A 23519-nucleotide genomic window follows, 5' to 3' on the forward strand; every position below is an offset into this window, starting at 1 on the left:
AGGAAGGAGGGAGAAAGGTAGTAATATTTAGTAACTAATAATAACTAACATTTATTAAATTCTTACTAGGGGTGAGATACTGTTTTAAGTGCTTTACATGTATTAATTCATTTAGTTCTCGGAAAAACTCTAGGAAGTATGTACTATTATCTTCATTCTGCTGATGAGCACACTGAAACTCAGAGAGGTTGAATAAATTGCCCAAGGTCACACTGGAAGTGGTGTGCCCAGGATTCAAACTCAGGGAATCTGGCTCTAGAGCCTGCTTTCTTAATCTCTATGCTATGCTTGCCTCTTATCATTATCATTTAATGTCTTTTCTTATCATTTAATGTCACGTAGCATGCAGTGGAAAGTCTACTATAGAGAAGTAGCCAGGACTCAGTCATGCAGGACTTTATTGGTCATGTGAGGAATTTGGACTTCATCCTAGGAGCTTTGAGTCTTAAAGAAGGGGAGTGACATGCTCAGATTTCTGTTTTAAAAAGATCCTTCTTGGAGCAGTGTGGACCCTGAGTTAGAAGGAAGCAGGATTGGAGGCAAGTAGTTTAACCTCTTGCATTAACTCAGGTTGGTGATAAGAACTAAGGTAGTGTTGGGGGCGTGGAACAGTTTGATGTAGGGCATGAGAGAGAAGGAATGGTTCAGGGTAATGCCTAGGCTTCCAGCTGCTATCTAGGTGGTGATATTTTTTATGGAGTGAGGATCACTGGAGGAGGATCTGATTTGGGAAGGCAGTAGAGGATGTGATCAATTTGGGTCAGGGTGAGTGTGAAATGCCTGTGAGATGTCCCAGTGGAGACGTTAGGTACGTAATTAACTCTGAGTCTGAGGTCAGGGGAGAGATCCGGTCTTCAGGTATAGAAGTCTTCAGCATCCAGCCTTTCATTCATTCAACAAATATTTATTGGATACCTACTATGTGAAAGGCACTGTCCTAGGGCTGATGATGCAGCAGTGAATAAAACAGACTCCTGTCCTTTGGGGGCTGACTCTCTAGTGTAGAGCAGGTGAGATTCCTCAAGAGTGAGTGTGTAAAATGAGATGATCAAAGGACCAAGACAAAAATCAAGAGCAGTGTTTAATGGTCAGGAGAAGAAGGACACTCCAAAGGACACTGGTAAGGACCAGTTGGAGAGGTAGGAAGAAAACCAGAAGAGTATGACTTTAGGGAAGCCAAGTGAGGAGAGTTTTGTAGATTAGGGAGTGGTAGGAGTGTCAAATGCATCCCAGAGGTCAAGTAAGATGAGGGCTGAAAAATGTCTGTTGGAGTTGGTATCATGGAGGCTGTTGGTGACCTTGGCCAGAGCAGTTTCTGTGGAGTGGTTGAGGTGGAAGCCAGACTCCAGTGAGTTGAAGAGTGAGTGCAAGATAAGGCAGTAGATGTAAGACAGACAACTCTTGATAAGTTTGGTGTGAGAAAGAGGTGAAAAATGGGGGATATAATTGGTTGGGGACATGGAGTTAGGAAGGGTTTTTCTGCTCCCTAACACTGGAAACACTTTTTCTGATTAGTGGCTGAGAGGAAGGAGCAGTAGAGAGACTCATGGGTAATCACCAGAGCAGGGTCCTTGGAAAGGAGAAGGTGTCAGGATCCAGAGCTGGGGAGACAAGGGGCATGCCTTTTGCAGTTGTCTGAAAATTTGATTGTGATTTTGAGGGAGTTTCTGATTGATGGTTTTGGCCATCCTGGGGAGGTCCCTTGTCACAGTTCGGAGGGATTGTTGTTCTCTTTAGGAACAGAGCACAGGAAACCCTCAGGAAGCTATTCCACCCAGAAAGTGTGAGTAGGAGCTTCTAGGGGAGGGTGGGAGGCTGTGTGGAAGAGAGAAAAAAGCAGGACTTTTGTCGTTAGCACGTGTTGGTTGGGATTCTTACCCTATCCCTTACTTGTTTATTGACATTGGGCAAATTAATTTTCTTATCTCCAATGTCCTCAGCTAGAACATGGTAATAATAATGAGAATTAAAAGGAGATAACATATGTAGATTTCCTGAATGGCTGTTACCCCATAGTTATTGTGACAATTGACATATACTTTTCCTTCCTTCTGTCTACTCTACCTGCCTGCCATACTTCAAGAACCAAGAGGATCAGTCTTGGGGTGCTGGATGGGTGCAGCTTCAGAAGTGTAGATCTCTGGGGGCCAGTTGTGGAGAGCAAGGAATGTAAAGAAAGGCTGTGTACAGGGAGATCTATGCAGCATGAAGCCAGATAGAACAGGATCAGGCCTAACCTGCAAGACAGAAGAGGGAAGCAGGCACTGCCAGCCAAGAGGCAGACAGAGGCCTGGAGTAGGGGATGGAGAAACTCTGGGTCCCCAGGAGACCGGGCAGGAGGACCCCTTCCAGCGTGCAAGGTGGGCACCCCCTTCCTGGGGGAGTCATGGATTAAACTGCTGTTCTGGAAAGTTGATATGAAACTGAGGGATTAATTCCCTGCCATATACTTTAAGCCCAAGATAGGATATAGGTTATCCCCAACACTGGAGCTGGTGCAGTGGGAGCTCTTGATATTCTCCTTATCTAGAATCCTGCTTTTACAGGGGTCCAGGATAGGCAAGATAGAGAACAGTTTTGACAGAGAGCCTTGGGGCGGGATGAGATGGATTGGGGGAGACTGGGAAGTGGTAGGCAGTGCAGGGACCTGGACCAGGGTCACCAGCTAACACAGAAACTGTTACCTGACCTCGGGTCTGAGAACCAATCCTTTTCCACAGGTATTTCAGAGATGGGGATAAAGCAGTGACTATCCTTGATTCTTCCTGAATCTGAAACTGGGTTATTTTCAACAAAATTGGGAGAAGGGATGGAACAAGCAGATGTGTCCTTCCTATGTCCTTGTCAAATGTACCAGATGTAGTGGAAGATAATTCAGAAAGGCAGAAGATGAACAGTTATTCAGCACCTACTCTGAGCTAAGCATTTGTTAGATGTTCTGCATACGTTTGTCTCACTCAGCTTCACAGCAACCTGTGAAGTATAGATATCGAAGTATAGGGTCTCAGAGAAGTTAAATAAGTGTTCTAGAGTCACACTGGTAGATAGCGATGGAGCAAATTTTGAACCCAGGTCTGCATGACTTCAAAACTAGTACTGTTTGGTACCACCCAGACTTGGGAATCTCTCTAACAGTCTGGTTTAAACTGCTCTCTGCTTTCTTTCCTCTTTTCCCAAGCTGCCTCATCCTTCATACAACTAACCCTGGAGCTGAAGGCCAGGTTCTGCAGTGACCTGAGGTATGTGTGGTTCCAGGCAAAATTAGTGGCCAAGGGCCCAGCGTCCTTCTTGATTGAACAAGTGGAAATTTCTGACTAGGGTGGTTTAGTCATAGGACCGTGGGGGGATTGACACAGTGTCAAAATTGCTCAGCAACTGGTGGTATGAGCTTGACATGCTTGTATAGCTTTTATTTAATCTGATTCTGGTAAGGCTCTCATGCCATGTGAGACTTGGATGGTCACCTGTTACATCAAAACTGGAAGAATGGAGGTCATTTGTCTAACCCCTCATTTTACAAAGGGGGAAACTGATGCCCTCAGAGAGTAAGGAATGCATTGTCCACCAAGAAAGAATAATGTTCTGTTTGCTGCCAGCCTAGAAATTCCAGAGGAGAAACTCTCTTGTTCAGATTAGAGAGGTTGCCACCTCAGTCTCTGTCATGTTAGGTTTCTAGAACAGCCTTCTGGACCTTTCCATTTATGATTTGCCACCTGTCTTTGCATTTACTTGGCAGATTCCATTTGTTACTGCCTACAACCTGCAAGGTCATTACAGTGCAGTATCCAGCTCTTCCTTCCTATCTCTAAATAGAACACCCAACATTCAGGAGAGAATTCAGGGATCCATCTGGATTCAAAGTCACAATTTTGGATGTCTGTAGTTCTTTTTAACTGCCCATCTTGGGTTCAACACCTTCTTCTTTTTCTAGTATTACGCAGCCCTTTCCTGACCCAGGAGAACGTTTTTGTTTGTATGTTTTGTTAAAGTGGAGCTTAGTATTCCTTGGTTTATTTTTTTCAGTAAATTTTTAGTGAATGCTTATATGGGCCAAGTGTCTAAGTTACAGCTGTGGGCAGTAGGCTCCATATTTACTTTTCACAGCCCTGTCTGGACCTCTTCTACCAGGGCCATGGTTAGAATTTCACTGGGCTCTGGCACAAAGCAGTGGTGCCTTGGTACGTGGCAGGGATAATGCTGTCCCAGCCAAAGCAGCAATGTTCTCCCTTGTGTTCTGTCTTCCTCTTCTCCCTGTAAGTCACTCAGCCCTAAACCAGGTGTGTTCCAGTTTCCTGTACTACCTGTCCATCAACCTCCTCTCAGCTCCAGAGAAGACAGGACCACTGTCCCAAGAAGGTAAGACACTGCAGTTTGACCACTCATGAGGTTGTGGTGATCTTTTAGAGTCTGGATGTCTTGCTGATTGCCTGGATGGTGAGTCAGTACAGTGTTAAGATCCCTTTGCTTGAAGCTGCCTGGAGGAACCATGGACTCATGGAATGATGGAACTATAGGCTGATTCCCAGGGAGGTGAGATAACAGAATCAGAAAATGATGGAATCCAAGGCTCCTGGACCCTTAGACTCTATGGGTTGAGAAGGACCCTAAAGCTTATCAAGCCCAGTTTTTCCCCTGACTGTATCCTCTGCAACATCCCTTACACCAGGCCTCTTACTGTCTGCTTGTTACCTCTAGAGACCTCTGCTCAAAATATCTTGAATAGCCTTTTCCATTACTTTGTTCGTCTTTCCAAGAAATATTTCTCGATCATCTACTGTGTGCCAGACTCTATTCTAGGCACTGGTCATAGAGTTAGGAATACGAAGTCCTGTTCTCATGGAGTGGGAGAGACAGACAATAAACACATAGATACAATGTCAGGGATGGATAGGTACTATGAAAAAAATAAAACCGGGCAAAGGGATAGAAGGTGATGGAGGAAGGAGGTGTGTGTTAGATAGGGTGATCAGGGAAGGCCTTCGTGAGGAGGTGGCATTTTAACAGAGGTCTGAGTGAGGTTAAGGAGACCCATGTAGAGTCTAGGCAGGGGGACAGCAGATGCAGGGCTGAGTGATGGAAGTTTTTCCTTTTGTTTAATATTCATTGAGTTTCTGCTACATGCCAGGGGAGGCCTAGGTGCTGCTGTGGATACAACATTGATTGTGATATGTTCTCTGCCCTAAGGAGTTCCTCTATCATAGACTTCTGTCTCTTGGGAACATAAAACAATTTCATCATTGTTTTATTCATTCATTCAATAAATATTATACCTTCTTGTAGGTTAGACTTGGTGCTGGCTGTGTTTTCCTTTTTTTACATTTATGAAGACCGTATCATCTCCCTCCACTTCCCAAACCTGTCTTTCTCTTTTGTCTTTCTCAGACACTGAGCTGAGAGAGATGGAAGCCCAGGTGAGCATTTTCGTTCCTTCCAGCTTGGCTTCTACTTCTCTCACATACTGGCCACTCCTCTCTGCGTGTTGTCCAGCTCTCTGCCTGTTCAGGTGTGGTCTGGCCTGCAGGGAGAATAGCACAATGACGTTTGCCATGATGGTAGCCTAAGACCATGTTGGCAGTGCCACTGCTGCTGGCAGTTCCCTCTCTTATCAGTATAGGAGGAGCCCCACATATCTGCCTCCTTAGACCCTGAGACTTTGTCAAATCTCACAGCACTAAGAAGAGCAGCAGACGTTACTTACATGCAGACTGCTTCTTTCTTTAATATATCAGGAGAAAGGGCAGGTGGATGTGTGAGGCTCAGGGACATTAGTTTCATTATTATCATAATGCTCATAGTATGCTTTGGTGGAAAAAGCACTAAACTTAGAATTAGGAAACCTGACCTGGCTCTTCTACTGTGTTGCTGTGGGCCATTCTCCATTCTCATCCTCCACTTGGCCCTAGGTCTACCGCACTGGCACAATGGTTCCTTTCATTTGACCTCCAACTTGGCCCCCTGCTTTCAGTCTCTTATCCTCCAAAAAATCTCAACCCACTGTTAGAAGGATCTATCTGAAAACCAAGTCTTTTTTTTTTTTTTGAGGAAGATTAGCCCTGACCTAACTACTGCCAATCCTCCTCTTTTTGCTAAGGAAGACAGGTGCTGAGCTAACATCCGTGCCCATCTTCCTCTACTTTATATGTGGGATGCCTACCACAGCATGGCTTTTTTGCCAAGCGGTGCCATGTCTGCACCTGGGATCTGAACCCGTGAACCCCAGGCCACCGAGAAGTGGAATGTGCGCACTTAAACACTGCGCCACCGGACTGGCCCTAAGAAAACCAAGTCTTAACATCTCAACTTTCCTGGCCCTCAGCTGTGGTCCCCAAACATCAGTCTGTGGGGCATTGTCAGACAGTGATGGAGTTTTCTCTGGTTCATGATGAAATGTGGAAAATAAGGGTAATGTAGTGAATTTTCCATAAAGTTGACTTTATTCAAATTTTAACCTCTGAGGTCCTTTTCTTTTATGAAACAGAGGTTTCATAAGACATCTGGTGATCTGCTCTCAGGATAAAATCCAAATCTTTACTCGGCATTCAGGGTCTTTCACAGTCTAGCTACAAATTACATCACACAGTTCGAAACTCCTGACACTCCACATCTATTCACTGATGGTGCAGTTACACTGAACTCCTGGCTGCCCCTAAATGTGACATGTGTTCTTATGCCTCCCAGCCTCTGAACAGCTTGCTTCCTGTCCCTAGGATTCTCTTCTCTCCCTTCTCGCCTGTTCTCTGCTCACCCTCCACAGTTCCCTCTTCTTTGATCTTGCTCTCCCCACCCCAGGAGGCGTGAGTCACTCCCTCTTCCACACTTGAACAAGGCACTAATCGCATGTGCTGCAATTATCTGTCTCATTACCTGTTTTTTCCCACTAGCCTCCAGCTCCTGGAGGTCTGGCCTGTGTCTTACAGCCTGGCCTAGAGTAGCCACTCAGTGAACATTTGTCAAATGAATGAATTGATGTAACCAAGTCCTTCCACATGTTACCTTTAGTCTCTCCGGGTGGGCTGAAAGTTGCATAAAGGAAGAGGAGATTCTGATTTCCTTTTATCCTGGATGTACCCTTGCTACCCTGTGCAGTACTCTTCAGGTAGTGGATACTCACTCATATGCTCATTACCTGCTCTCCTGTGTTCTCTGTGTGGCTTTCTCCTGCTTGTTCCCTCCCCAGAACTCTCTGCAGTGTCTGAGCTCCTGCAGCACGGGCTGCCCCAGATAAGCAGCAGGGGCGCTGAAAGCCTTGCCTTCCTGTCAGATCATCAGTATGTGGAGCAAGCTGCTCGCCAGAGACAGTACTGCATCCTGCTCCTCTTCTACCTGGCCTACATCCATGAGGACAGGTCAGTGCTTTGAGCTGGGGGCTGGTGGTGGGTTCTGGGACCCATGTCTGCAGTTCAGTTCAGTTCAATAAATATTTACAAAGCCATCCTCTCTAAGCCTGGTGCTGGGTACCGGGGACACAGAGATAACAAGTAAGAAATGGCTTATATTCCTGAGGGGCTCATATCTTGGAAGGGGGAGTTAAGACAGGTGTGTAGTCACAGTGCTGAGGGACAGAGAAGCCTAGAATGCTAACGACAATTCCTTGGTATCTGGAGGGTGTCGTTTGTGCATAGAAAAAAAGTCACTGGTTTACTTTGGTTTTAAGAATTACTATACATTTTATTAAAATTTTAAAATCAAAGGACTATTCTCCCATAAGCTTTTAAAAAGTAATTTATTGAGGTAAAATTCACAAAACATAAAATTAACCATTTTAATGTGAACAATTCAGTGACATTTAGTATATTCATAATGTTGTGCAACCACTACCTGTATCTGGTTCCAAAACATTTCCATCACTCTCAAGTAAAACCTCATATCCATTAAGCAATCACTTCCCATTCCTCTTCTGCTCAGCTCCTGACAACCAACAATACACATTCTATCTCCATGAATTTATCTATTTGGAACATTTCCTATAGATGGAATCATACAGTATGTGACCTTTTGTGCCTGGCTTCTTCCATTTAGCATAATATTTTCAAGATTCATCCAGTTAGCATCATGTTTGTAGCATGTATCAGTACTTCATTCTTTTTTACGGCTGAACAATATAGCATTTTGTATATATAGCATACTCTGTTTATTCATTCACCTGTTGATGTGCAGTTGGTTTGTTTCTGCCTTTTGACTGTCGTGAATAGTTACGCTGTGAACATGCATCTACACATATTTGTTTGGGTACTTGTTTTCTATTCCTTTTCTGTATCTACCAGGTGCAGAATTGAAGAGTCGTATGGGAACACTATGTTTCACTTTTTGAGGAACTCCCAAACTGTTTTCCAGAGTGGCTTCACCATTTTATAATCCCACCAGCAATGTTTGAGGGTTCTGGTTTCTTCATAACCTTGCAACACTTGTTATTGTCTATGTAGTGGGTGTGAAGTGGTTTTTGCGTTGTGGTTTGATTTGCATTTCCCTAATGACTAATGATGTTGAGCATCTTTTCATGTGCTTATTGGCCATTTGTATATCTTCTTTGGAGACATTCAGATCTTTTGCCCATTTTTTTAACTGAGTTGTCTTTTTATTGTTGAATTGTGAGAGTTCTTTATATATTCTACATACAAGTCTCTTATCAGATATATGATTTGCAAATTTTTTCTCCCATTTCTGTTAGTTTTTTCACTTTCTTGATGGTATCCTTTGAAACACAAAAGTTTTTAATTTTGATGAAATTTCTCTGTTTTTTCTTTTGTCATTTGTGCTTTTGGTGTTAATGCTAAGAAACCATTTTCTACCCCAAGGTCGTGAAGATTTATTCCTATATTTTCTTCTATAGTTCTTTTTTTTTTTTTTTTGGATGAAAAAGAGTCGCTCTAAGCTAACATCTGTTGCCAATCCTCCTCTTTTTTGTTTTTTTTGCTTGAGGAAGATTAGTCCTGAGCTAACATCTGTGCCAGTCTTCCTCTATATTGTATGTGAGCTGCTGCCACAGCATGGCTTGAGGAGTGATGTATGTCTGCGCCCAGGATCCAAACTTATGAACCTGGGCTGCTGAAGCAGAGTATGCCAGACTTAACCCCTACACCATGGGGCCAGCCCCTACAGTCCTTTTCTTTTACAATTTTAGCTCTTACATATAGGTTATCATCTATTTTCAGTTAGCTTTTGTATATGTTGTGAGACAGGAGTCTAACTTCATTCTTTTGCATGTGGCTTATACAAATGCTCCAGCACGACTTGTCTACCACTTGTTGAAAAGACTGTTTTTGCCCCCATTGAGTTGTCTTTACGCCTTCATTGAAAATCACTTGACCATGTGATTCTTTAAAAGTTTTTTATTCTTATTTTTTAAATCATGCTTATTGTAAAAATTCAAGTAAAATGGTTAGGTATAAAGTTAAAATACTTCGCCATACACCTGCCAGCATTAACTGCTATTAGGTACCCTCTGTGAACTTGTCTGTGTGTTAACAAACACATTCATGCTTCCTTTTTGAAGTGTACAGAATGGGATATTATATAAGGTCTTCAACTTTCTTTTTAACTTAACAGTGTATCTTGGACATCTTTCCATGACAGTATATATATTAATAGGTCTATCTTATTCTTTTGGTAGCTAAATTCTTTTGGTAGCATAATATTTATATTATGGCTATTATCAATTTTATTTTTATCTTTTAAATAAACATTTTATTCTTGAGTAATTTTAGATTTACAGAAAAGTTGCAAAGAATACAGAGTTTCCTTATAATCTTCACCCATTTTCTCCTAATACTAACACAACTATGGTACGTTTATCAAACTAAGACACCAACATTGATACATTACTATTTTTTCCAGTTTTTCTCATTGTGGTAAAATGCAGAAACATAAAATTTACCATCTTTACCATTTTGAACCATTTAAGCATTTTTGTACAGTTCAGTAGTATTAAATACATTCACAATGTTGTGCTACCGTCACCACCATCTATCTCCAGAACTCTTTTCATCTTGGAAAACTGAGATTCTATAGTACCCTTTAGACAATAACTCTCCATTCCCTGCTTTCCCCAGCCCCTGGCAACCACCAATCTACTTTCTGTCCCTATGATTTTGACTTCACTAGGTACTTCATGTAAGTGGCATCATACAGTATTTGTCTTTTTGTGATTGACTTATTTCACTTAGCATGATTTTCTCAAGGTTCATCCATGCTGTAGCATGTGTCAAAATTTCTTGCCTTTTTTAGGCTGAAAATATATTGTGTGTATACGCCACATTTTGCTTATCCCTTCATCTGTCAATGGACACTTGGGTTGCTTCCACCTTTTAGCTATTGTGAATAGTACTGCTGTGAACATAAGTGTACAGATATCTCTTTGAGACCCTGATTTCAATTCCTTTGGGTATGTACCCAGAAGTGGAATTGCTAGATCATCTTGTAGTTCTATTTTTAATTTTTTGAGGAAATGCCGTGCTGTTTTCCACAGCGGCTATACCATTTTACATTCCCAACAACAGTGTACAACGGTTCCAATTTCTCCACGTCCTCACCAACACTTATTATTTTCTGTTTTCCTGAAAGTAGCCATCCTAATGAATGTGAGGTTATCTTGTAGTTTTGGTTTGCATTTCCCTAATGATTGGTGATGTTGAGCATCTTTTCATGTGCTTATTGGCCATTTGTATATCTTCTTTGGAGAAACATCTATTCAAGTCCTTTGCCCATTTTTGAATCAAATTGTTTGTTTTTTTGATGTTGTTGAGTTATAGGAATTCTCTATGTATTCTGGATATTAATCCTTTACTAGATATATGATTTGAAAATAATTTCTCCATTCTGTGAGTTACCTTTTTACTTTGTTGATAGTGTCTTTTGATGCACAGAATTTTAAAACTTTATCATAAAGTCCACTTTGTCTATTTTTTATTTTGTTGCCTATACGTTTGGTGTCATATCCAAGAAATTGTTGCCAAATGCAAGATCATAAAACTTTTGCCTTATGTTTTCTTCTAAGAGTTTTATAGTTTTAGGTTTACATTTAGGTCTGGATTCATTTTGGGTTAATTTTTTTATATCATGTTAGGTAAGAGTCCACCTTTATTCCTGTGCGTGTGGCAATCCAGTTTTCCCAGCACCATTTGTTGAAAAGACTGTCCTTTCCTCATTGAATGGTCTTGGCACCCTTGCTGAAAATCATTTGACCATACATGTGAGGGTACAATACTATTAACTAGACTTGATTCAGATTTCACTGGTTTTTCCTCTGCTGTCCCTTTTCTATTCCAGAAACAATCCAGAATACCACATTGCATTTAGTATTACTCATTTTAAAGTGTTTAGATTTTTTTGGTACTTAATCTGATAGGTCAGACATACTCATGAGAGAAAATTAAAAAGGTATAAAAGGATATATAGTGAAAAGTCAGTCTCCTCCTCACCTCCATCTCCCTTGCATGTACAAACATGGCCGTCTCTGCTCTAGAAAGTAGCCCACTGAACACACAAATGTTTAATGATAAATACAAGAAGCGGGGGCGGAGGGGACTGGCTGCCAAAGCAGGGACTCCTGAACCCCAGAAACAGCATCCTTCTTTTTAATAGTACTGGTCCAACTTGGTGACCCTTCACCTTTTAGGTGTGAGTAAGGAGTCCCTGGCCCCTAACAGATCCTTGCATAAAGCATAGAACCATGCTGTGCATGTGTAACAATGCTTTGTAAGTATATACAGCATGCTGTTTGTGTAAGGTGTCATTAGGCTGTGGACATGCTGGGGGCAGAAGGACAGTGGCTGAGGGAGGATATGGCAGGCAGGACAGCCATCTCTGTCTTTCTCACTCATTCTCCTTGGTTGACAGGTTTGTCTCAGAGGCAGAGTTATTTGTGGCTGTGCAAAGCTTCCTCCTGTCTCTGCAGGACCAGGGTGAGCAGCCTCCACTGGTGGTCTTCAGAGCCTCCATCTATCTGCTTGCAGTTTGCCAAGATAAAGACAGTGCACTAGATAAGGTATGGACCAAAAAGCCTGGGGCTCTTCCTCCTCCTCCTGCACCTCTTTACATTATGGTTCCTTGGGATACCTGATGATATATGTATAAAGAAGGTGGGTGGCAGAGAGAGAGAGAGAGAGAGAGAGAGGGAGGGAGAAAGTTGGGGGAGTAGAGGGAGGTAGGGTGCTGGATATACAGAGCCTACGTAACTTACCTAATTCTCTCAACAGTCCTGGGAGGTGGAGATTATTATTTGCATTCTACAGATAAGAAAATCAAGCCTTGGGTTAAAGTAACTTCTCTACTTCACACAGTGAATTGTTGGAGGAACCAGGACTCCAGCTCAGACTTGACCAAATCCCAAGGCTCTTAGTATCACCTCTGGTTTGTGCAGGAGGAGAGGGGTGTGAGTTACCTCCTTCGGGTAACGGTTTATCAAACAAAATGGGTTGCTGGGACCCAGATTCATTGTTAATCAGGCTGATCTTGTATTGTTTTGATGGTGGTTCTGTGTGTACAAGCTTTCTCTCTCCAGCTTCTTTATAAACTTGGGGATCAAGAACTATGTCTGATTCATCACTGAATCTCTTACCTTTTTCATTGACGATTGCTTCTATTCCTTAGATGTGGACCCTTCAGCCTCAACCTAAGGGTATTCTTTCACTGATTATTAATTGTGCCTCTTTTTGATTACTGTTGGGGCACATGTGATGTAAGCAGACCTGGTTTAATTTGAATGGAAGCTGGAAGATATAGTGGAAGTGCATGAATTTTCGAGTAAGACAGACCTTGGTATACAATGTCCCATTGTCTCTCTTTTTGTGGTATTAGCAGCCATTGGTGATCATTGCCTAGATCCATTAATTCATTAGGGATTGCAAAATAATATCCTAATTCTGTCATTCTCTCTTTGTTTACTAACTGGAATACTAGTATAAAAAGAAACTTCTCTCATCAACTATCGGTTACACTGAGCAGTACATTGTATAGGAAGCATAGGTTGAAAGTTTGATTCTTTCCCTTTAATTACCAGTTTTCAAAAACACGAGTTGGTTGCCTAGCATTCTCCAAAGGTGACCAAGAGATTTTTTTAGATCATTATGAACTCATGGATTTAAAAATTTTTGATATGTTTTAATCCACTGTAGTTATTATCTCTTCAAGGCTCAAATTGTCCTATCTTTGGCCTGTGGGAGCCTATTCAGGGTAGCTCCTCAGTCCTCTTCACACAACCTTTTGACAGAGTTTGGGCTTTCTAGTCTGACAAGATACTTCAGGCTTGTTTGGCATTTCCTGCTTTCTCATTCTCTCTTGAACTTACCCCAGTTAGGCTTTCACACTTACCACATTTCTGAAAATGCACTTATCAAAGTCACCAACAGTGTGGCTAAAGCCAATAGTCAGTATTTAGTCATCATCTTACTTGACCTATCAACAGTATCTCTTTTCTTTGAAGCACTGCCTTTACTTGGCTCTAGAATGGCTGTTCTCTTGGTTTTCATCCTACCTGGTTGGCTGCTTTGTGTCAGTGTCCTTTGCTGGTTCTCTCTTATCTCCCTCACTTCTAAGAGTTGCAGTGCCCCAGGGCTCAGTCTTTAATTGCTTTTCTTTTCTCTCTAAACTTATTGCTTTGATGATTTCATACAGTCCCAAGGTTTAATTCATAGCTGAATTAATAAGATCACTCTGGCTGCTAGGACGATAGACCAAAGGGGTACAAGGGTGGAAGTGCAGAAACCAGTTAGGAGGCTACAGCAGTAATGTAGGCAAGAGATAGTAGAGGAAGTGGTGAAAAGTGTCAGCTTCTGAATGTATTTTGAAGCTGGAGCCAATGGATCTCTTGATGGATCAGTGTGAGGTGTGAGAATAAGAGAGAATAAAAAGATATGTCCAAAGATTTTGATTCTGATGGGGGTCAAAGAATCGTTGGATTGACATAATAGAGGGAGTAAGCTGGAAAGATAGGAGAGATGGTAGTAAAAGTGGGATGCTTGAAATTGGGATTATTGGGGAGGGTACAGTTCTTGGTAATGACAAGAATTAGGGGCATGACTATGGGCATGAATGGCTGAGGTAGGTGGAGGAGATTAGAAGGGAGGAAGTCAGAGAATTTAGAGGCCAAGGTTTTGGAATTAGGGAGGTGGGAGTGAAAATAGTCCCCATTCAAGAGATTGTAGGCAAAACAGGTCTTTCAGAGAGTCAAAGCAACAAAGTGAAGGGACTATTCAAAGAAGAGGTACAGGAAATAAGGAACTATGAGTGAGTTCTAGAGGGGACAGGGGAAGGGTTTTGGGAGCTGGCTAAGTGTGAGAGATGGAAACAAACAAAGACATGCTCTGAGCCATATAGGAATAACCTGTAAGTTCTGGGCTTCCTGAGGTCACTAATGTAAACAGGAGAGAAGGACACAACAGGAATAATCTTGATGGCTTCAAGACTAATAAGTGGTGGGAAGGCTGGATTTTGGGGGCCTTCTCTTCACATCTGCCAGTGGTGGTGTGGAAACTTGAAAGGTAGCTGAGGGAACTCCAGGCTTCCCCTCTTAGGTGTGCATCTATAAATGATATATAACATTGTTTTCCATGTTTTAAAATTTTATATAAATATATAAATGGCAACATAGTCACAACTTGATTTTTTAATTCAATTTTATTTTTCTTTCTTTATCCTTTTTTTGTTGTAAAATACACAAATAAATTTAACATCTAAATCATTTTTAGTGTGCAGTTCAGTGGTATTAAGTACATTAACATTGTTGTACAACCGTCACCACCATCCATCTCCAGAATCTTTTCATCTTGCAAAACTGAAACTCTGTATCCATTAAACAGTAACTCCCCATTCCTCTCTCCTCCCAGCCCTGGCAACCACCATTCTGCTTTCTGTCCCAGGAATTTTGACTACTCCAAGTATCTCTTATAGGTGAAATCACACAGTATTTGTCTTTTTGTGACTGGCTTATTTCACTTAACATAATGTCCTCAAGGTTCATCCATCTTGTAGCATGTGTCAGAATTTCCTTCCTTTTTTAGGCTGAATAATATTCCATTGTATGTATATACAACATTTGGCTTATCCCTTCATCTATCAATGGACACTTGGATTACTTCCATCTTTTAGCTATTGTGAATAATGCTGCTATGAACATGGGTGTACAAATATCTCTTTGAGACTCTGCTTTCAGTTCTATTGGGTATATACCCAGAGGTGGAATTCTGGATCGCATTGTAGTTCTATTTTTAATTTTTTGAGGAAATGCCATGCTATTTTCCACAGTGACGGTACCATTTTACATTGCCACCACCAGTGCACAAGAGTTCCAATATCGCCACATCCTCATCAACACTTATTATTTTCTGTTCTTTTGATACTAGCCATCCTAATGGATGTGAAGTTTTTATCTCATAGTTTTAGTTTGCATTTTCCTAATGATTAGAGATGTCAAATATCTTTTCATGTGTTTCTTGTCCATGTGTGTATCATCTTTGGAGAAATGTTTATTCAAGTCGTTTGCCCATTTTTGAATCAGGTTGTTTGGTTTTTTGGTTGCTTTGAGTTTTGGGAGTTCTCTGTATATTCTGGATATTAATCCATTATTAAGTATATGATTTGCAAATGATTCCTCCCATTCTGTGAGTTGCCTTTTTACTCTATTGAAAGCATCTTTTGATGCACAAAACTTTTAAATTTTCCTAAAGTCTAAATTGTCTATTCTTTCTTTTGTTGCCTGTGCCTTGATGTCATATCCAAGAGATCACTGCCAAATCCAGTGTCATGAAGCTTTTGCCCTATGTTTTCTTCTAACAGTTTTATAGTTTTAGATTTACATTTAGGTTTGGATCTGTTTTGAGTTAAGTTTTATACATGGTGTTAGGTAAGAGTCCAACTTCAGTCTTTTGCATGTGGATATCCAGTTTTTCCAGCACCCAGCATATGATGGGAGGCTGGATGATGGATTTTTTTAAAAGACTGTCTTTTCCCCATTGAATGGTCTTGGCATTCTTGTTGAAAATTGTTTGGCCATATATACAAGGGTTTATTTCTGGATTCTCTATTCTATTCCATTGGTCTATGTGTCTATCTTTATGGCAGTATCACACTGTGGTGGTCACTGTAGCTTTGTAGTGAGGTTTGAAATTAGGAAGTTTGAGTCCTCCAGCTTTGTTCTTTTTCAAGATTGTTTTGGCTATTCCGGGTCCCTTGAGATTCCATATGAATTTTAGGATGGGTTTTTCTATTTCTGCAAAAAAGTCATTGGGATTTTGGTAGGGATTACATTAAATCTGTAGAATAATTACATTAATCTGTAGAATACATTAAATCTGTAGAATAAATGGGTAGTATTGACATTTTTACAATATTAAGTCTTTGACTCATGAACGTGGAATATCTTTCCATTATTTATGTCTTCTTTAACTTTTTTCAGAAATGTTTTGTAGTTTTCATTGTACAAGTCTTGCACCTCCTATGTTAATTTCTGTTTGGGTTTTTCTGATATATCTTCATTATTAGATTTAGGTTATGCATTTTGGGTAAGAATACTACACAAGTGATGTGTCCTCAGGAGGCATATGGTGATGGTTTTTCCTATTATTGGTGATGTTTATGTTGAATACGTGATATTGCTAGATTTTTCCACTGTGACGATATGTTTTTCTTTGTAATTAATAATGATCTAGTTGGAAGATTGTTTGCGACTGTTTATATATCCTGCTCCTCATCAAACTTTCTCCCACTAGTTTTAGCATACAATGATGATTACTGGCTGAATCAAGCTGGAATGAAGTTGCAAAATGGTGATTTTCTGACTCCATCCTTCTGTATTTTTTGGCTGGAATTCTACTGTTAGGAAGAGCTTTTGTTTCTTTCTCATTTATTTATTGATTCATTGTGCTCAACATTATTTTTGAGAATTATGCATGTAGATTCATGGTGCCCTAGTTCATTAGGAACTTGTTCTGAATGGAGTGAAAAGAAAGGTTAGGAGAGAGGTGAAAGAGAAGTTAGAGGGCAGAACATAGCCCACGAAGCTTTTGGAGACAGGGAAACTCTTTGTTCTAGGAGCACCCTTCAGGAAGTCATCAAGGCCTTGGTGGGCAATGGGATTGCCTAAGGTGAGTGGTGCTGTAAGGGACACATTAAGGAGGTTTTTGGACCTCTTCCTCAGAAGATTTGCCTCCTGGCTCCTGGGTCTTTCCTTTGCCTCTGTCTCTGACCTTCCCTTCTCTGTGCAGTATTTTCTATGAGAAGACTTCCTTGATGCCATCAACTTGTGAGTACTCTTTGTGTGGCAGCAGGATGACCTTATAAACATGCACTGCACTGAAAGGCAGCACTCCTGGATCTATATTCTGATTCTGCACTAATGTTTTGGGCACCCCTGAGGGAGTCTCCTTCCCTTTCTGGGCTTTGGGCATGCCATCTAGAAGTGAAGAGGAGAAGCCAGAGTCATCTCTGAGATCCTTTATGACTCTCCTAGTTCTTAAGCCTCTATAGGAAGCAGTACAGAAGATGGGTTGGTGTGCGTCTGGATGTGTGTGTGAGGACCCTCCAATAGCTGGAATGTGGGTGTCTCTGGGGGAATAGACATTTCAGAGTGTCAGGTCCTACCTATTTGTGGAAGCTCTTTTTAGTAACTTGTCTCCAATTTGATCAGCATTTCCTAAACCCTTGAACGCTACTCAGTGCACGTGATTGTTTATTTGCTTCTCAACATTTTAGCAACTCAACCAATGTGGCTTGACCACTTGATGTGTGCCAGGTGCTATATGGGGGCCTGTCAGGGTTAGGGGGAATCAGACAAATTCTCTGCCCTCAGGGAGCACCATTTTGGCAGGAGAGACAAAAAGATCTCCTATAAGGCAGGCAACAACAGCAATGAGTGCTCTCCTGGAGGAGGAGGCCTGATCAAGAGCTATAGAAATACATGGGGAAAGAGATTGTATCTTATTGTTGCATCAGGAGAGGCTTCATGAAGGAGACAGAGGTGGTAAAGGGAGAATTTTCAGGCTGAGAGTAGAGCAAGATTTAAGATACAGAGTTGGTAAGTTACCTAGTCTATCTATTCAAGGAAGGAAGCCTAGGTTAGTGTGCCTTCTCTAAGTCATATGGGAGATAGTGGAGAGAAGCTGGAAAGGTAGACTTATGTCTTTAATAACATGCTCAAAAATGAAATTAAGAGGCCAGCCCCATGGCCTAATGGTTAAGTTTGGCATGCTCCACTTTGGCAACTCAGGTTCAGTTCCCAGGAGCAGACCTACACCATTCATCAGTGGCCATGCTGTGGCAGCAGCCCACATTCAAAATAGAGGAAGACTGGCATAGATGTTAGCTCAGGGCGAATCTTCCTCAGCAAGAAAATAAAAAAAAAATTTAAAAATTCCATTTACAATAGCATCAATAAATAAAATACACAGGTATAAATTTAACAAAAGTGCAAGGACTTGCACAATGAAAATTAGAAAACACTGTTAAAAGAAATTAAAGACCTAAATAAATAGAAAGACATCCTGTGTTCGTGAATCAGGAGACTTAATAGCCAGTTATAAGATAAATAAGTTTTGGGGATGTAATGTACAGTATGATGACTACAGCTAACAATACTGTTGTGTATATTTCAAAGTCGCTAAGGAGTAGATCTTAAAAGTTCTTGTCACAAAGAAAAAACATTTTGTAACTATGTGTGGTAATGGATATTGACTAAACTTATTGTATTAATCATTTCACAATGTATACATATGTCAGATCATTATGTTATATACTTTAAACTTATACAATGATATATGTCAATTATATCTCAATAAAACTAGGGAAACAGACTTAATAGTGTTCAGATGGCAATACTCCCCAAATTGATCTGTAGATTCGACACAATCCCAATCAAAATCCAAGTTACCTTTTTTTTTTCCAGAAATGGACAAGCTGATCCTAAAATTTGTATGAAAATGTAGGGGACCCAAAATAGCCAAAATAATCTTGAAAGAGAAGAACAAAGTTGGAGGACTCATACTTCTTGATTTCAAAACTTACTACAAAGCTACAGTAATCAAGACAGTGTGGTTCTGGCATAAGGATCGACATCTAGATCAATAGAATAGAATTGAGAGTCCAAAAGTAAACTCATATATTTATGGTCACTTGATTTTTGATAAGGATGCCAGGACAATTTAATAGAGAAAGAATAGTTTCTTTTTTTTTAAAAGATTGGCACCTGAGCTAGCAACTGTTGCCAATCTTTTTTTTTTCCTTCTTCTCCCCAAAGCACCCCCAGTACATAGTTGTACATTCCAGTTGTGCGTGCCTCTGGTTGTGCCATGTGGGATGCTGCCTCAGAGTGGCCTGACGAGTGGTGCCATGTCTGTGCCCAGGATCTGAACCGGCAAAACCCTGGGCCGCTGAAGCGGAGCATGCAAACTTAACCCCTTGGCCGCGAGGCTGGCCCCAAGAATAGTCTTTTTAACAAATGGTGCTGGAACAACTGGATATCCACATGCAAAAGAATGAAGTTGGACCCTTACCTCATATTATACACAGAAATTAACTCAAAATGGATCAAAGGCCTAAATAAAAGAGCCACAACTATAAACTATAAAACTTTCAGAATAACATATTAAGGAATTTGAGCTGTGTTATATGTGCAATGGGAAGACATAGATTTTTGAAGGTTAATAAATGATTCAACATACCTTTGCCCCCTCTGTGCCAGGCCCTATGCCAAGTGCACAGATTAATCTGCCACAGTCCCTGCCCTCAGACAGCTCAAGTCTAGTGTGGGAGGTAGACACATATGCTGACAAGTACAACACACTGTGGTAAGTATCATTATAGAGCTGGCTTTCTCAGTGTCAGCACTATTAACCTTTTGTATAGCATAATTCTTTCCAGTGGGAGGCTGTCCTGAGTATTGTAGGATATTTAGGATATCCCTGCTCTCTTCCCACTAGATGCTGGTAGCATGTCCCCAATCAAGACAATCAAAAATATCTCTAGACATTTCTAAATGTCCCTGGGGAGCAAAATCACCCCTAGTTGAGAAGCACTGTCGTAAGGTAAGCACAGTGGGGTTTTCTTCTCAGAAGAGGGTGCTGGGATGACCCAGTGAAGATGTCCTAGAGTACTCAAATGCCAGTACATTTTTCCCAGTCACGTCTTGGCTATTTGTTGGGGTCTCTAGGGTCCTCTGCAAGGTATATTTAGCCTCTTTCTTTCTTTGCCTCCAGGCTGTGGTCAGTGCCATCAGAAAATTCCTAGAGGGCATTCCGGACCTGCACCTAGTCTACGCCCACCACCCCCTCCTGCTCAGGTTCTTCCTGTTGTATCCAGAGCTGATGAGTAGGTTTGGGCACCGTGTCCTGGAACTTTGGTTCTCCTGGGAAGACAGCAGCTACGAGGAGCTGGATGATCTCCCCTCTGCTGGGCAGCCCACACTTCCTGCCAGCTTAGCAGCCCTGTTCCACATACTCAGAAGCAGCCCCAGCATCCTGCTTATTTTGCTAGTAGGTGATCACTTGCTCATTTCTGCGTTCAGAGATGGTGGGCCCTCTGTCTCTGGGAGCTGGTTTACTGAGGTCAGGAGGCATCAGCAGATGCTTCTGGTCACCTCTGGAATTATTGCTGTTTCCGTGTGAGTAGGAGGTCCTTTTGGCTGGCAGATGCCTGGTTTCTGTAAATCTATACCCTGTCCTAAGTCTGATGGAGGTCTGCTCACTGAGAGATATGTTCCTTTCTACTCTCCAGGGGTCATAACTATGAAATGCTGATCTCAGTTACCATTCCCTCTGACCTCCCTGTCTTCTCTCAAGGTAGATTTGGCTAGGGGTTTAAGGTCAAAGGAGACCCCTGGGGCATGTAGATGGAGATGTCTGCTTGCAGAGGGACTCAGCCTTTTTTCTGCCATGACTCGCATGATAATGGTACATGTGAAACACAGTTCCTTGGGCATACCCAGAACTGTTAGAAACCCCAGTGCTTTATTATGAAGTAATACATCTCTGTAATTCTTTTTTCTTTCTTTCTTTTTTTTTTTTGAGGAAGATTAGCCCTGAGTTAACCACTGCCAATTGTCCTCCTTTTGCTGAGGAAGACTGGCTCTGAGCTAACATCTGTGCCCATCTTCCTCCATTTTATATGTGGGATGCCTACCACAGCATGTTGTGCCAAGTGGTGCCATGTCTGCACCTGGGATCCGAACTGGTGAACCCCAGGCCGCCGAAGTGGAACGTGCGCACTTAACCGCTGCGCCACAGGGCCGGCCCCTGTAATTCTTATCAGGTACATCAGTTAGATAAGTAGGCTGCCTGTTGTCTGCAGTTGCTAATACACTGACTTTAACTCCACCTTTTTTCCTTCCACTCAAGAAAGCACATTGGAAAAGAAATTAATGAGGGTGACATTACTGTAGAAGTAACTGCTGTGATTTATATATTTTTAAAAAAGAAAATTATTTGTGCATTTGACACTTTGTATTTAGTGAGCAATTACTAGTGGCAGGTCCCAAACTAATTGCAGCACGCCAGCGTAGGAGACACTTGGTTTAGAACCTCTGCCTTCAATGCCAGTTCACCTATTTGGCCTTCCCTTGTCCAGGAAGAATGACACAGCCTGATAGAGATGATGTTCTTATCATCAACAAACATGATTCCCTGACTTTATTGGTTTGACTATGGTGGAAATAACACTTGCATTATATTTCTCACGCCCTTAAGTGCCTACATCTGTCTGCATTCACACTTACACACACACACACACACACACACACACACACATTCACTCTCCACTCAGACTTAAATCTTCACCTCCCATCCCTGAGATCTGTCTTTTTGTGAGGTTGCACATGTGTTGGCTTGATCGGGGCCACATTGATGCTTTGGCTCAAATTCTTCCTTGAGAGAAGGAGAAGGAATGGGTTAAAAATAAAGCATTAGTGCATAGGGGAAGAAGGCAAGATGGGACTCCAGGGAAAGCAGCAATGGACAGACCTAAGATGTTGGATTTTCTTTGCCAGATGAAGTATTCAGGGTCAGTTCCTCACACATAGTAGGTACTTAAAATATTTGCTGACCCATTGAATTAGGGATCTGGATCTAAGTCTCTCTCAAAAAAAATGAATTCAGATCTTTTGAGAGAGATACTAATGATGGTATCTTTTTTTTTCTTTTTAAACAAATGAAGAAATAGGTTTAGAGAGATTTGCCAAGGTCACAAGAGTTGAGATTAAAACCCAGATTTTGACTCCCTGTCTAAGGTTCTTTCCAGTAAACAAAGCTGACTGTCAGAACAAAGAAGAAACCAACCCTGATCCACTGTTCCATCTAATGGGAGAGCTGTGTGTGTGAACACTGGAGGTATAGGGAAGAACTGGACCTAGTCCCTGCCCCGCAGGACAGTGAGGCAATTAGATACAGCAAACCACAACTGTACTGACAGTGTGGCAGTAAAGATCAGGCAGAGTACTTGGGTGGCAGGGAGGGCAGAAAGATATCATATATGCTGATCCTCAAAGGACTTGATAAGTCAGACGGCTGGAGGAGGATCCTGCCAGGCCAGTACAGCAGCATGAAAGTGCTTACTGTAATTCAGGGACCACGAATGGTCTGGTGTGGTTTTGGAGCTTGGAGGATGGACATCATAGGAGATGAGGTCGGAGAAAGATAGGGAGGAACAGATTTTTAGAAGCCTTGAATTCACTCACTTTTTCATTGATCATACATTTATTTGGTACTTACTAGGCACTAGGCATTGGGAATTCAAAGAGAATTCAGATATGGTTGGTCCTTGCCCTTGAGGAAATCATAGATGCTTGTTTCACATCTTTCTTCTTGTAGGGACTTAATGAAGCGTCACTGCAGGGAGAGAATCAGAGAATGATGAGGCTAGAAAAAAGTCTCAGGTCATGACACTAGGCTGTGGAGTGCTAGGAGAGTCTAGGCTCCTCTAGACTTGCTCCTGGTTTCTCTGGATGTCTTCGACCCATACCCAGACTCACTGGTCCCTGCCCTCCCAACACTTTCCACTCTCACGTCCTTCCCTTTACAGCCAAACTCCTAGAAGTAGTTTGCTGCTTTCAAAATCATCATGTCTTACTCATTCCTCCACCCATTGGCTTCTGCCCCCATTGCTACCTGAAATAACTCTCACCAGGATCAGCAGTGATGTCCTTGTGGCTAATTGCAGTGGACTTTTTGGTTCTCACCTTATATGACCTGTTAGTATTTGATGGTTGTCCACTTCCTTTTTATTGACTCACTCTTGGCTCCAGTAATACCAGCTCTCTTAGTTTTTCTCCTACCTCTCTTGATCCTTCCCAGTCTCTTTCGTAGTTTTCTCCCTGCTAGCGCTTGAAAGTTAATGTTCCTCAAGATTTTGTCCTAGGCTCTCTTCACTCAGTGCATTCTCCCTGGGTTGTCTCATTCATTCCCATGGCTTCAGTTGCCTCTTGCCGTATGCTGATGACTCAAATTTCTGCCCCCATCCCTGACCTGTCTCCTGAGCTGCACACCCATAAAGCTAACCATCTATTTAGCATTTCTGTCTAAAATGGAGTTCATTATCTTCCT

The 23519-nt window shown here is 41.7% G+C and overlaps 1 protein-coding gene across 1 annotated transcript in view; it reads left to right on the top strand.

Moving 5' to 3' along the window:
* The window catches only part of MEI1 (meiotic double-stranded break formation protein 1), a 69794-nt gene that overhangs the window by 23515 nt on the left and 22760 nt on the right, over nucleotides 1-23519 (top strand). The window contains exons 16-20 of the mRNA XM_001502603.6: nucleotides 3179-3239; nucleotides 4259-4356; nucleotides 7178-7346; nucleotides 11836-11983; nucleotides 20184-20459. Of these exons, the coding sequence (XP_001502653.4) occupies nucleotides 3179-3239; nucleotides 4259-4356; nucleotides 7178-7346; nucleotides 11836-11983; nucleotides 20184-20459 (752 nt within the window). The remainder of the gene's footprint in view (nucleotides 1-3178; nucleotides 3240-4258; nucleotides 4357-7177; nucleotides 7347-11835; nucleotides 11984-20183; nucleotides 20460-23519) is intronic.

Source organism: Equus caballus, chromosome 28 (assembly GCF_041296265.1).
Source record: "Equus caballus isolate H_3958 breed thoroughbred chromosome 28, TB-T2T, whole genome shotgun sequence".
In the NCBI taxonomy this organism is placed as follows: domain Eukaryota; kingdom Metazoa; phylum Chordata; class Mammalia; order Perissodactyla; family Equidae; genus Equus; species Equus caballus.